The 16,173-nt window shown below is 37.9% G+C and overlaps 1 protein-coding gene and 1 long non-coding RNA gene across 2 annotated transcripts in view; one reads left to right on the top strand and one right to left on the bottom strand.

Moving 5' to 3' along the window:
• Nucleotides 1-3,798, top strand: part of LOC139135843 (plexin-A2-like) — a 26,457-nt gene extending 22,659 nt beyond the window's left edge. Inside the window, exons 18-20 of the mRNA XM_070703594.1 lie at nucleotides 1,434-1,589; nucleotides 2,070-2,298; nucleotides 2,518-3,798. Of these exons, the coding sequence (XP_070559695.1) occupies nucleotides 1,434-1,589; nucleotides 2,070-2,298; nucleotides 2,518-3,533 (1,401 nt within the window). The 3' untranslated portion in view covers nucleotides 3,534-3,798. The remainder of the gene's footprint in view (nucleotides 1-1,433; nucleotides 1,590-2,069; nucleotides 2,299-2,517) is intronic.
• On the bottom strand, nucleotides 741-11,159 carry LOC139135849 (uncharacterized). The gene is made up of 2 exons (XR_011553041.1): nucleotides 11,012-11,159; nucleotides 741-1,551 (listed from the first exon to the last, which is right to left on the bottom strand). It is a non-coding gene; the product is annotated as an uncharacterized lncRNA (long non-coding RNA).
• Nucleotides 11,160-16,173: the final 5,014 nt, after the last annotated feature.

Consider the following 16,173-nt stretch of genomic DNA (forward strand, 5'->3'; position numbering starts at 1 on the left):
TTACGGGCAGCAAATGTTAGTAAACGCTTGTGGTCATTATGGAAATGAATGCTCAATACTCTTTTTAATGAAAAAAAAACTGTATGTATGCTAATACAACCGAATGTAAGGAAGCTGCGACAAGCTCCGATATATTTGAATAATAGAATGCTTAACTATGTTTATGTGTATAAGTACCTTGGACACCTATATAACTTCTGACCTAAAAGATGACGATGACATCCAAGCTCAGACTCGCCTGTTTTATGCGAGAGGCAATGCTCTTATTCGAGATTTTAAATTTGCATCGCTTTCAGTTAAAAATCACCTGTTTACTGTTTTCCGTGATGTCCCTTATTGTACGTATCTTTGGTCTAATTTTTCTGTAAATGTTTTTAAGACAATGAGAAAAGCTTAATTATCAGGTTTATCGTAAATTGACAGGTTTCACATACAATCATGTGCAAAGTAACAGCCTTTTGTTTGTTACCTTATCGATTTTAACGTTTGACGAACTGTTTACAAAAAAAGTCAGTGGGTTTTCTCAGTAGATTGCATATCTCTGATAACCCCCTTATTTCAGCAGTTCTGAATTTTTCCATTTTCACATGTAGTAAATTATGGAAAAACTGGTGTAATTGGATTTTTTAACTCCTTTTCTGTCATTTACTTTTTATTTTTCTGTTTTTTGTATATGGATTATTTATCTGAAATAAACAATAATAATAATAATAATAAATAATAAGTCAGAGTACAGTATATGCATAGAAGAGCAGATGTAGCTTTGATTTATGCTCGGAACTGTTCACAGTATTGGCTTGTTAAAAGTCACATGATAGGAATTCCAAGTTCATGGAGTCACAGACAAGAAAGACCCTGCTCCGGAGGTTTCCAGTCTATACTGAGATATGCACAACTGATTTTGATAAAGAGTGCAACATTCGACTTGGTTTGTAGGGCTAATAATCAGATCTTAGGTGTAGCTTAAGCTTGACGATTGAAAGCTTCATACGTCGTCGAAGATAAATTCTGTGTCACTGGTAGATTGAAGAGCTGTAACAGTGTTTGTAATCCATACTAAAGTGAGAGATTCAGTGTTATTTGCACAAGTATATCACTTCAGAACAAACATCGTCATTACCCATTTGTCATGTCGACAATGAAGCAAAAAACTTACGTGTAGTTTAAGATCATTTCAACTATTGGTGATTACTATAACCGACTTTTGAATGTTTACTCTTGCCTCCTCGGTATTACGTTTTTGGTTTTATTTTCGGTTTTAATGTTTTTTAGTTAATACTCGATGTTGTACTGTTTTGTGTGACGACAGCAAGACAATTTCCTAATGTACATGTACATAACAAAACGACATAATGGCAATAAAGTTATCTCGTATCTGGTAACGGTATTCCAAAGCTGCGGCAGTCAATATCCCTGTCATATTTTGTCTTCAGGGTGAAAACTTGAATCTTGCATCGAATGAGGTTGATGTAATTGTGAAAATTGGTGACGAATTCTGCGAGGTGACGTCTCTGGCCTGGAATCAATTGACGTGTAGTCCACCAGAAAGACCTAGAGGTGACAGCCAAGAGAAAGGACTGGAAGTCACGGTGAGTTTCAATGTCGTGTGACAAATGCTTTGCCTGTAAATTCACGTGTTCATGCTTAGTTTTCACAAAAATTGTTTGGAGTATTCGTTAGTTTTGTTTTTTGGTAGAAAAATTCTCAACGAATGCAATTGTAAAAATTAGTCGTGTCTGAAACTACAAAATTTTAATTGAGTCATCATGAACACGATTGGAACTAATTTGGGATAATTGGATCTTTATATTTGTTTGGTGCTCTATAGCTGAATGTTGCAATATTACAAATTACTCATAAAAACAAGTGTATGATTTTAAAAGAAAAACAGGTGAGCTAATATTTTCTTATAAAACCGTCATTACTTCACCAGCCAGTTATCCCAAATTAGTTCCAATCGTGTTTATGGTAAAAAATTAATCATTTTTAAGATAATTTGAAACTGTCAAGGTTATTGAAGATGTCCAAATACTATCGCAAGTTTGTGTTTTCAATTATATTTTCGGCAGATTTATCATGGCAACGTTAATGTCAGTATCGGAGTACTTAAGTATTCTTCTTCCAATGGCACTTTAAGGACTATCATCGTCCTTGCAGCTACTGCCACTGCAGGTTGTATTGTGATCACTGTAATTGCCATTATTTTGTGGAAATTCAACGTCAGAAAAAACAAGAAGGCAGTCAAACAAGCAGAGATAAGGCTCAACGTCCTACAATCTGAGATAGCAACGCAACAAGGTAACTCACCATTCTGTACCTTCCTGTAACATATTTATTATAACACATTTAACATATTTATTTAAAAATGGGCATTTATTTTATGCTTTATTTGCATATGATTAATTGTTACTCTTTCACTATGTCTTGCAAGCATTCAGTGGGTAGTTAGGATGATCATACACCTATTACTCTAATGGCCAGTCCAATGACGATGAAATTCAAAATAATCTTTCGCAGGTTGGCAAGAGCAAGATTTTGAAAATTCGAATTACGAATCAATCTCTATTTACGAGACATACGCAACAATAGAAGATGTGCCAGTCGAAGAACAGGAGATGCCATCACAGACACTTACTGCAACAGGGATTCGGGGAGGTGGAGACTCTAGAGCTGACAATAATGACAATGCCGACGCCCATTTTGAAGTCTGCAAGGACAATGTTGATATGTATGAGGAGCCTGTAGACGTAGATGGTGGTGAAGATCTCCTAACAGGGCAACTTACACCAACGGAGAAGGGAGATTTAGACTCCAGAGCTGACAATAATGACAATGTCGTTACCCATTTTGAAGTCTGTGAGGACAATATTGATGTGTATGAGGAGCCTGTAGACATAGATGGAAGTGAAGACTTCGAAACAGGGCAACTTATCCCAGCGGAGAAGGGAGATGTAGACTCTAGAGCTGACAATAATGACAATGCCAACCCCCATTTTGAAGTCTGCAAGGACAATGTCGATATGTATGAGGAGCCTGTAGACATCATAGATGGAGGTGAAGACTTCGAAACAGAGCTACTTACACAAGCAGAGAAGGGAGATGTAGACTCTAGAGCTAACAATATTGGCAATGTCTTTACTCATTTTGAAGTCTGCAAAGACAATGTTGATATGTATGAGGAGCCTGTAGACATAAGAGATGGAAGTGCAGACCTCGTGACAGGGCAAAATGAGGGCTATGAAACATTGGCAAGTGTAACAACTCCAGAATACACTCATCTATCAAACACACATAAACTGGAAGAGTCTACAGATTCTAAACCTGATACTAATAACGTCACGATAGCTGATATAGTCTGCGAAGACAACAGCAAAGGGAACACTGATTATGGAGATGACGTTGATGATGGTGCTTTAACTTTCTCTGAAGCCTGTGAAGGCAGTATTGACGAGAACATCGACCGAAGTGACAAAGAGGATGATAATGTTGTCACTAATTATGAAATCTCTGACGTCAAGGTCAGAGAGAATTAGCATCAGTGATTTACTTCTGAACACTCTTATAATTGGTATCATACTTTAGTGTTTTAGCCACATATAATATACACATTCCCTGGTATTATATTGGTCTAGGTAGAATGAAGCATTCTTCACTGTTTAGCGTCTGCGACTATATTTTCATAACAAGTTTACTATTAACATTACTATATTTTGATTATTGGTTTTAATTAGGCAACCGAGGTGACTGACTTGATTTCAAAATTCAAATATATTTTAGTTTTTCCCATATAAGTGATGTATGTATGTATGTATGTATGTATGTATGTATGTATGTATGTATGTATGTATGTATGTATGTATGTATGTATGTATGTATGTATGTATGTATGTATGTATGTATGTACCTAGTTACAACTTTTCGAGTTTTCCTTTGTTCTCACTCATACCTTTTCCAACACCCGGTATCACCAAGATATGTAAGTCCCATAGCTTATCAGGTTCGTTCTTTTCTGTAAGGTAGACATGTCTTTGCAATCCCAATTGCAATGTTATGTTTTCGTTTGTTTTGTTTTTTCATTCAAATCCACTTCTATCTCTGCATCACTCACTACATTTTCAAAGTATTCTACACAAAAGAAGTCATTTTCAAAGTCTTCTACACAAGCTTTGTATTTTTGAAAGTTTCAAAAACATTCATCTAAATTCTGTGTTAGCTAAATCGAACAAATTTCACTTATCTTGCGATATACAAACATACTGAGATCTGTACATTTCATATATCACTCTCCTTATATGTACCTGAAGAAGCCCTAGCCGTAGTTTAGACGAAACAACCAGAGTGTTTTTCTATCTATCCATTAATCTATCTGTCTGTATGTCTGTCTATTTATCTGTCTATCAATTTACCTACCTACCTACCTATCCATCTATCTATCTATTTATCTATGTATATCTGTCTGCCTGTCTATCTATCTATCTGTCTATCTATCTATCTATCTATCTATCTATCTATCTATCTATCTATCTATCTATCTATCTATCTATCTATCTAGCTAGCTAGCTATTTATCTATGTATCTATCTCTGTGTATGTGCGTGTTCGCAATGGGAATTTTTTTGAGGAAGTCGCAACAATAAGCTTAGGCTGTTGTCTGTAAACATTTCGTTTATTGTTTCACAGCAGTAAGAAACAATAGAGCTTCGGCATCTGATATCTTTCCGTTGTAAGCGGAGGTAACGTGCTTCACTTTAGATGATGTAATACGTAATCCTGCATTTATAACGGCGGTTTTTGCGAATTCTTCTTCGATCTTTATGCAGTGACACAGCTTTCCACCAACCAGGAAAAACGACTCATTTATAGTAGTTGCCAATAGAAGTGTACCGCCGGGTTTTAGGAGGCTTGCGATGTTCTTCAAGGCGCCATTTACAGACTTCCTGTCGGGACAGGCAGCTTGCAGACAGAATGCACTGACGATGAAATCAAAGGGCTCAAACACTTTTGGTTCCAGTGGATTTGGCTTAAGGATATCGCAGTGTATAATCTCTTTGACTGATTGGCGTGCTGTTGCCTGTCTTTCTTCCCATCTTTCTCTGTAAAATAGTTTCAAAGGTAATATCAGCCCTTGTCTATGACATAAGCCTTACTTGTCGCCGGAAAATGAAGAGATAGAGAGATAACTTTATCTCTGTAGGTGATGTTAGATCCAGTGTTATTATCTCATTTTCCTAGAGCGCAACTTTTTGAGTAGTGTCCAATTTTATATCGATGCTAGAATAGAGTTTGACCATCAGCTCATAGTATTTGAACTTTGCATTTAACTCCCTCAACAAAGTAAGAGAAATATAAACATTTTATTGGAGAACACTCTGCTAGCCTTTTAAACTATGTTTAGAAGAATGATGAACTAACGGATTCCGAGGTTATTGAGAATCTATTGAATGCAGAGAACTTTTGCATGGTTTTCAGTCTTTAATTGATAATTAGGCACGTGCTGGTTTCTGATTGTCCAAACTGTAACACTCATGAAGTGGAAAAATACATGTTTCAGAGTATTTTAGCGTCGCCTTTCCAAATAAATATTTGCTTTAATACGACAAAAAACACATTTTTCATATGCAGTAAAGTGAAAAAAGCTCTCGTTGGGAACGTATGCAATTGCTTACAATGAATAACGGTAGAGGTGTAATCATGGGGTCATTCTCTCTATGACCGGTTAACACGAAGATTGGAGGAGACAGTGGAATGCCACTTAGAAGGGTACTGTTTATTACGAGTATTTACCCAGCACTTCTTTTAATTAATTGCAAACTTTTCGGAAAAGCGAGTTAGTGTAGATCTTTCTAGAATTTTTTGAGTGATTATTTCAAAGATTAGGAAATGTTGGAATTTTCTAGAAAGGGCAATTTAGCCGTTAATAACGCACGGCATAGCCAGTTAGCTAGATATGGAATTTCGTTCGGGAGACTTGCAAACCTTGGTCTTGATTGAACTTCAGTGAAGCCGTTGCAAGAAAAGGATTGATTTTATTTCAGTGTTTGTCTTCTCTCAGTATTTCAACTGGTTTTACTTGAAGTCAGTTTACAAGAAGTGTTGTGCCGTGCCTCCATTAAAGGAGCGTTCAGTTTTTACGGCCTGGGGGGGGGGGGCGGCAAAATCTTGTCGCCGGTGTTCAAAAAAATATAGACCCCCCTGCATTTTTTGTGAAAAAAAGATGACCCCCCCCTTTGTCAGACGAAAAAAATTGATGACCCCCCCCCCCCTGAAAAATAATCGAAACCCATATGTCAAATTTACCCGCATGGTTTGGATTTGAACTCCGGTACGCGGCGCACTTTATTCGTGTAGCAGAGATGCCAGTGCACAAACTTCTCAGCCACATCCATTGAAACGTCTGTTAATTAGGACGACTGTAAGGCAATTTTTAACTTCATTTCCATAGATAACTCATGTCCATGGACATTTTATAATGTAAACTTTAGTGGTTCGCCAAAGGCAGCCCTCCGGCTAAGAGGGTCATGGGCCATTACGTAAAGTCAACGTTATTCTAATGGGCCACCAAAGGTGGCCTGCCGGTAAAGAGGGTCGATCATGGCTATTGCATAAAGTAGACTTTACTGGACAGGGCCGCTGAAGGCGTGCGGCCATTACCATTATTCAGTGCGTGATCCCAGGGGTCCCTCAAAAATGTTTCTAATACAAGCCGCGGCTTCAATTGGGAATTTACAGTAAGATTGCCGTGGGGTATTACATAAAGTCAATTTATTGTAGTGGGCCGCTGCAAGCGGCCCGCCGGTAAAGAGGGTCGGATCATGGCCATTGCATGAAGTAAACCTAATTGGAGTGGGCTGCCAAAGGCGTCTGCCCGTTAAGAGGGTCATGGGTAATACATAATGTATATTTATTGTAGTGGGCCGCAGAAGGCGGCCCGCCGGTAAAGAGGGTCGATCATGGCCATGGCATAAAGTGAACTTTATTGTTGGTATTATGTTTTGAAAATGTGGTGACCCCCCTTTCCTACCAGTGAAAAAGCGATGACCCCCCCCCCCCCTTTGCGGATTCCAAAATTATGATGACCCCCCCCCCCCTGGATTTTGCCGCCCCCCCCCCCGGGCCGTAAAAACTGAACGGTCCCTAAGGACTAGTATCTCTACGATGATTCGCAAGTTCTTATTGATTACGACTCAACAGCAAATTTCAAGCGTGAGTTTCTGATAAATATACTTCGTAACAACATCGCTGACATTCCCCACTATACGGCAAAAGCGTCTGTACGCTGTTTACAGAAAAATGTCATTGGAAATAATAGGAAGACTGGAAATCTGTAAGATCTACAAATTTAAAGTGAGAGAGTATTTATGAATTTACAGCGCATTGGTAAACCAGGCTTACAAATCACATAAACCGTGTGTAATAGAACAAAGCCTTGAACAGATGGATAGGTTTCAAATAAGATTTAGAGCATAAAGGTTATTAAGAGAAAACCTCCCCTCGACTATCAAAACAGAACAACGTCACTGCATCAACTGTATGTTTGTTGAATAACGTTAACTGTGGGAACTTACCCATTGCCTTCCATATCACAGATTTTTTGTATAATTTTACTCCAGTCAATCGCATCTGGTTCTTTATTGATCCATTTTTCAACGGCTTGTCGGCATGGTTTGGAGAAATCTGAGAAAACGATTTCTGGGAATCGTTTGCAGGCGAGTATCACATTCAGCAGAGTAGGACCTCCACCAAGTTCCAGCATTCGTGGTCCTTTATAGTAACTTGCACGGCGAGTCCCAAAACCCGGACCGAGACGAGTCGAGACGAGACCATAATGACCCCTCAGGCCGGCGTTGTAAATACATCATAATACAATACTATAGAAAGCTCGCAGTTTGTTGAGAGTGTCAAGATCGATGCAAAAAGCAAGAGATAGCACAATCAACGATTGGAATAACTGAAAAAAGATTTGTTGAGATTTTTCAACTTGAGTTCAAGGCGAGCTCGAAACTACTGTGAATTCAAAATAGGTAGCCTTGTATTACAAACATACATACAGGATATTTAAGTAATCATTTAGAAATTAGATTCACCATTTATAAACACATTATAGGAAAGTAAACTGAGAGCTCATATGTTTAATTTTATTACAGTGGCTCTGCACCATTTTTCTACATTACCGATACTACAGTACATGTATGTTTATATGTGTATGGAATCTGAGGCAGCCTCAGATTAAGATTCAGATTCGGAGAGCTATGTAACCACTGACTAGAATGTACGAAAATGAACAAGCATAAGTCGATGGTAGGAGTGGGATATCACTTCTTTGACTAACTAAGACAGAATTGGAACAACGTCCTTTTTTCCGTGGCATTGACACAGATGCTGCCTATGTGCAAAAAAAACGTAACTTTTCTATCAGTAAGATAGGAGGTCTTTTGGTCTCGTCTCGACTCGTCTCGGTCCGGGTTTTGGGACTCGCCTAACTTGCACTGAAACCAGGATAACAAGTTTAATCTTGTCAGTAGATTTCTGCTGGACAGATACCTATGCTGGAATGCAAGCATACTAGTATGGGCTTACACTGATTAGCGGAACGGAATGAGCGGAACGGAACGGAACGGAACGGAATAGCCACACCAAGTAAAAAATTAGTTTCTCTTAATTAGAGTCCATTTTTCGCCCACAGAATTTTTGAGCGGAAAAGAATGGAATTAAGAGAGACATTTTGATTTAAATAAAATATATCATTTATTCAACTCTACAAGTAAGGCACCTTAATTTTTGAAGTTTCCAAAATGAAAATTATGTCAAATACCACAGGAAACGAGGCTGTAATTTCAATTTGAAGCTACATCTAAATTTAACTCTAACCCGTAGCCCGTGAATCACGCCTTATAGAGGGCAGTACCATAGTGTGGAGGGGGTGGTCAACCCAAAAGAGGGCGTGTCTATGGCCAACATGTAGTTGTGCACTCTGTTTTGTACGATCGCAATAGCTCAACATACTTTTCAAACAATAATTGCATGTGTACGGCATACAACGACAATTAGGGGTGTAAACACTACCTGCCTTCAAATACTGATCACAAAAGAATGACTAAAATTGCAAAACGGCCGTAGTTTCATGTTAACGCGTTGATCGACTGTGTATGTAAGTATAAGCGATGCCTTTTGTATGCATTACTGATGTCCTTCGACCTAGTTGTTTGGTCATTCGATAGATTAATTTCAGCCCCTCGTTTTTTACCGAGCATGCTAAGGGGTGGATCATTTGATATCTGAAGGAGGGGCTGGAGGATTCGGGAGGGGGAACATTGTCACTCCCAACAGAGAAGCATAAAATAATTTTCTGCAAAACCCCAAAGTGAGAAAACAAACGTTACCACTTCCCTGAGAGGAAGGCAAAAAATGTGATGCGAGGTGCTGGAATTACCAAAAATGAATGTTTAGAACCGACCTTAGTATTTTGATCTTTGAGATCTGGATATTTAAAAATTTTCTAAGGTGGGAAGTGGTTAGATAGGCAAAATTCTGCAATAACGATTACAGGTTGCATGAATGAACTTTGACATGCAAAACATATGCACGTGCACTTCATTTTGACAACAAAAGAAATATATTGCATTGCCTTCAGTTGTGCAGAAAATAATTTGTTTCGCGAGCATGCTTTTGAAAAAAAATGCTGTCATAATTGGTGAAAAAAAATTGTCTACACCTCCATTTTCACAATCCCCCAAATCAACTGGTGCTAGCTCCCGTAAGTCTGCAGACCCTTGGCAACAGAAAACGAAAAAGAAGTGGCATCCGCGCCAATGAACAAACAATCAGCAATGCAATTCAATGTATCTATTTTAGAAGTTACGATTTGTCACCGCCTCCCTCTTTTTTCACCTCCGCGCCAAAAATGTAATTAGGCGCCATGCCATCGAGGTGAATTATTACACAGACCGCCACCTCACAGGCATTCTGTTGTGTGGGTAGTTTGTAAAAGTGTAGTTTATGCTACGTTCGGACGATCTCTTCCGTAGCCTAACGTCGGAATGTGGCAAAACTACATTTTAAAAAACTACCCACTCAACAGAACGCCTGTGCGCCATCTCACATGCCTCATGGTAGCCATAGCATCCTCAAGCAGATGCGATATCCAGGGTGAGGTTTGGATTCAGGTGTAGTTTCAGATTTGAATTATAGCTTCAGTCCAGTTGTCTTCATCATTCCCAGCAGCAGTCTAGGGAGCAGTCTTGACTAATTATATGTGTAATGTTTGATTTATTGTACTTGTTCTACTACAGTTCCCGAAGTGTGTTTCTATGGAATAAAATTCTTATTAGTAGTCTTATTCACGATTTTCATCACGGCAAGAGAAACTTCGAAAAACAGATGCATTACTGTAAGGGTTGAAAAGTGATATTTATTTAAATCCAAATTTCTGTTTTAGATCCGAAATTCCATGCTGTTCCCCTCCAAAATTCAGTGAACGAAAAAAATGGACTCTAATTAAGAGAAACTAATTTTTTACTTGGTGTGGCTATTCCGTTCCGTTCCGCTCATTCCGTTCCGCTAATCAGTGTAAGCCACTAGTATGTGCATCAAAACACACATTGCTACGCAGACACCTACCTACCTCTACCTACCTACATAAATACATACATACATACATACATACATACATACATACATACATACATACATACATACATACATACATACATACATATATACATACATACATACATACATACATACATACATACATACATACATACATACATACTGCATACGCGGGAAGACAGTCACACGAACACATATATGTACTGTAAAACATGTAGGTTGAAGACTTTTTGTTTCAAACAAAATGCACAGTAGACTCAAGTGAGTGTTAACGTCTTACTTTGACAGTAACTGAGCTTACATGTACATTTGTCCTCATGGCATCTTCCAACCTCAGTAGTTGAAACTCGTCGTCAAAATTTCAACCTGTATTTCAACGACAAGCAACATACTGTGGACCCTACCTTTGTTGATGATGCTGCTAACAGTATCCAAATGAAATTGCAAGATGCTTTGTGTAAGTTCGTCGTCAGAGAAAACGAATGCTGTCAAGAAAGACAAGACATCGAAGTCTGTGTTATAAACGTCGTCTCTGTAGCTCGTCGCCATCGTGTGGTATGACCAAACTGTGTTGACATAATGACAAGGTTGAATAGCCTTTGTACATTTACTTTAGAACTGCCATTTGTCACCTATGATGCTATGTGCCATGATATCATAGTGTCATCATACATTTCAAAAGATAATATCTATATCTCTGGAAAACACGATGTGAATAACCAGCTGCAAAATGGCACACTCAATTTTGCACGAATGCCGTTTGTACGTAATGAGGTCATATGTCTCGTAGAACTACTTTAGTTCATACAATGTTGTATGAAACATCATTTGCTAACATTACTCTAAAATTTCGTGATCAGGGTTTACTGGGGCTGAACTCTAAGTATTGATCGTAAAGAAAGGTCCACCGTTCGATTTAGTTCCGGATTTTAGCACCTCGATCTTCACATTGCCGGGCTCAACTTCATGTATTGATGTTTGATTTTATACCGTAACTAATCCATGCCATGCACGCAAATTCTTTTTTTCTGCCTCAGTGCAATTTAGACCTTAGTATTTCGATGAAAAATTCTCTGTCGTGAGTCTGGAAGGCGATATGGGTATCGACGGCGGTGCCGGCAGTGTTGGAACTGCTTGTCGATGTGTATCTGCATTCCTTGCAATGGACCAGGAGGACATAAGCCATCTCGAGTTGTCTTTGCAATTTCCCCTTGTGACCAGCTTCGGACAAAGATTTAAACCGTTTTATGCGCTCTCTTGCCGCCTCCTTTGGCAGTATTTACGTGTTACGTCACCGCGACGTGACCCTATGAAACACGGCTAGTTTTCAATCGGGTTCGAACCCACAACATACGGCATCAGTCGCCTAGCGGAGAGGCCACAGACAGAACCGCTCGGCTAAATCTCCACTCCCCAAAAAAGAGTGGTTCAATCTTTGTATCTCACACTGTTGTACGCTAAGCAACGGCCGTTTTGATGATGGAAATGGGGCGAAAACAAGCTGCTGTAAACAGCAACTTTTTGGCCAAATTGGCCGTCTTTTCACACTCTAAAAAATTAAATGCCACGACAAAACAACGTAGACACAGATTTTTTTCATGGGAACTTTTTTCTTCGGAGGCTATTTCTCTTGCTATCGGCCTTTAAACTTTATTATCCTGATATTAATGAGCATCCATATCTTTCCGATGGATATTAGGAGGGCGACATCCATGTAAACATTTTCACGTAGATAGCATTATAGATTGTCTTGGAATATATTTTTGTACAAAAACCGGGGGAATGCGTAATTAGATTTTGTTTTCGAAAATTGTAAGAAATTAATTAATTCTTAATTATTTAATTAAATGGTGTCATATTTCACAATATTTCAGTATCTTTACTATTATTTCTTTTGCACATTATGTGATTACCAAACCCTGATTTTTTAAAGTCTGTGCCGTTATTTAAATTTTGAAGAAATAAATTTGATTACATGAATTTTGGGAACAAAAATGCCCTTTGCAACTACCTTAATTGCTATACTACCCATTTGAAATTACTGGAAACCTAGCTGTGGAAACGCAGCTATCGTTGGCAGGGTGGCTGGGGTGGCGTGCGTCTATGAGAGTCATCCATCAAAAGGTCAACCCCGCCTTTTGATAATGTGGAGGGACTGTGCCCAAACTGAGGATTAAGTTTTTGTTTTTTCATTGGACTTTTGACGTCGCCCCTAAGGCTGCGGTCACAAATAACAATGGGGGCCTGGAGGAATCGCGATTGAAATCCTATTTTTTTAGATCTCCCTCCATACCCTAAAAAAATTCAAATCCCCCCTCTATATGATCAAAATTTTTCAAGTCCCCCCAACTATCACAAGCCCGTAAATCCGATAAAGGATGTGCTCGCAGAAAAAATAAACACGTATCGCGCCATTCCGCTCGCAGATGTTCAACACTACCTGTAATCAGCAGTTTGTAAAGTCATATTCCTAAGGCAAGTTCATTTTAAACGCATCAGTGAACCTTTTTGATTTAGCAGTCTAAGCCAACTTGAGTTAATCCAACTATGGCCAGGACAATTGCTGCTGCCGAAGAGCACACAAAATGACGATCATGAGAGAGTGGGCAAATCGTGAATTCTGGCTAATTGTCATATTCTGAAACTCTTATAGCACACTGACCTACCAAAAATTTGTTTCAAAAGTACAAGACATATGTGAATTAGATGCTACTCAAAATTGACAATACTGAAAGGTTAAAATATTCCATCAAATAAACGTTTTAATCTCTGAAATTTTGGGTGTAATAATGGCAAATTTTGTTAAAAATAAAATAATAATTCCATTTAGAACACGAGTGGAACTAACTTCGGATAATTGAATTTTCATATTTTTCAAATTTCTCAAAACTGTTAGGTGCCGTATAGCTGAATGTTGCAATATTGGAAATTACTCATAAAAACAAGTGCGTAATGTAAAAAGAAAAGATTATATTTGTAGATTATATCGGCATTACTTCACCATCCAATTATCCCAAATTAGTTCCAATCGTGTTTTAGTCACATATTTTTTCATTTAGTCTTCACCGTTCAAAGTTTTTCTCTTGTAGGCCCAATTATTTTATGATGAGAATGTGAAAATTTGGAAAATCAAGCATGGTGACCCTATATTTTTTTTCTTTGATATTTCATTATTCTTATATGCCAGATTTCAAAAATCCCCGATAACTTTTAAATTCTCCTGATCTTGTGTACAAGTATGTTTCACATGTCATGACCGTCATTTGACCCAAACTCTTCTTCAACTACCATGTACATCAGAGTCAGAGCTATCTCTATCACTGCTCAGGTATGCAGTGACAGAAACACTGCAGTAGCAGGCGGTACCTGATAATGACAGGGAGTAGCTGTATTAACTTTGATAATTTTGACAATATTTTTTATACAACCTACTCCCTGCAGCATGTTGAACTGTCCAGTATTTAGCTTGCTAACTCAGCCTGTGTATGTGTACTACGCATTTGTATGACTGACAATTGACTGTCAGTCTGGACTCTGATCAAATTATCACCGAATACATATTGTTTCTGCAGGCTTTGTCGACAAACTGAATATTGTGTGTTTTAGAATGCTATAGGGAAACAGCAAGAAACTGTAGTTGATGTATTGCACAGAAATATTGCAAAAATCATCAACAGTTGCAGCTTCTGCCCTGTTATTAGGCTCAAGATTGATTTTTTTACAAGAAATCATACATGTTTAGATTTTTTAATATAAAAGTCATGAAATGTGACAAAATGGTTCTAGATTTTGTCAAAATATTACAAATATTACAACAATTGGATGGCATAAAAATGGTATTCATTTTTCATTGAATCACCAACAAAAACTTGGAATTGGAAAGTGTAAAACGTAAAGGGGAACTAAAATATTTTCAAGTCCCCCCTCTACTACCCCAAAAATTTTCGAATCCCCCCCCACCATTTTTTGTGAACGCAGCCTAAGTAAGGTGGACGCCATTGATTCACCAGGAAGGTCATTCACTTGTGCGTTAGGAACAACACTTGCCTCTACTGTCTACATTCAACGATCGACGGAGTCACTTAGGGACTATTCAGAATTTACTTCCTGGGGGAGGGTGGACGATTTTCTATTTTCTGGGTGATTTTTTTCCACGCCCCCCCCCTAGTAAATTATAGAAAAAATCTATGCCCCCCCTCATCTTTCCTGTGTTTTTCCATGCCCCCCCAATATATAAATGCATGCTTACACACTATAGACATATCCAGTCTAACAAGTTGCAGGAACTATAGTGGACATTTAATCGATGATATAACAAATCATTTCTGGGTTAGCGTATGTGACTATAAAAAGAATGATTTGCAAGGACTGCAAGTGGCACACTTTTGGAAAAGGTAGCAATTATCTGGTTGTAAGTTTCTGAAGAAAAGTTAAATACTAAATATGAATACTTTTTTCGTTATGTCTTACTGATACATATGATGCACACAAAGACAAGCACAGAAGTCAGTTAGAAATGGTGAACAGAAAATCAGAGGAGCAGATACTCGGCAAAGTGATATATACTGGGGGTATCTTAAAGTTTAATGGTACATCATTTGCAGATATCCAGATATTTCCGGAAAGTGAGATGTACATGTACATGCACAGGTTCAGCATACATTTTCATTTGATAATGCTGAATATTTGCAGACTCACAGTGAAAGTTTTAAACATCAGGAATTAAAATTGGTGAAAGCCAACTTGTTTTCACTTTTCTCTTTTTGTCTAATTTGGTTGTCATAAAACCAAGTAGCTGCCACTGAAAGCAACAATGCTGAGGAATATTTTAGAACATTGCTTGAACAAAACACCTTATCCAAAACATGAATTCACATGTTATTCTGCTCATTTAAGTCACAATCCAATGTTCATATTAAAATGCAGATAACCCTGTGTAAGTCAAAGTTCACATTTTGTCAGCACTATTTTTCAAAATTGACAGAGCATTCATATTTCAAAAATTTTTAACAAACTTTTATTTTAAAATAGTCATAATGCGCATGTTTTCAGATGACACAAAACAATACATGTTAATTTGGTTTTTTTTGCCTTTTCTGCCAGCCGCCACTGAGAAATCTTTGATTATACATATCAGAATGAATGGGACACAAAAGTATTAGCATCAATACACAATGTGTAAGCCTATCCACATTTCTCCTAGCCTCATACACACTGAGATCACTTCTTGGACTACAGCAAATTTCTTGTGTACACAATATTTCAACAATCCGACACCATAGCATTGATGCAGTGCCACATGATCTTCTGGATGCACATACAGGATTATTGGAAAATCAACCCTTTTGTAAATTTTTCACCATATATTTTTGACAGTAATACGTAATATTTTTATTTTCAACATTAAAAAACTATTCGCTGAAAAGCAACTTGGAGATGAGATGGCCATAAATTATTTTCAAAAAGTTTATAGTAGATGTAAGCACTGTAAAAAGTTATGTAGAACATTTTAAAAATTTAGAAAGGGTAATAAAATTGATGAGAATGAAACATAGAAAAAAGGAGC

This window comes from Ptychodera flava, chromosome 6, assembly GCF_041260155.1.
Source record: "Ptychodera flava strain L36383 chromosome 6, AS_Pfla_20210202, whole genome shotgun sequence".
Taxonomy (NCBI): Eukaryota; Metazoa; Hemichordata; class Enteropneusta; family Ptychoderidae; genus Ptychodera; species Ptychodera flava.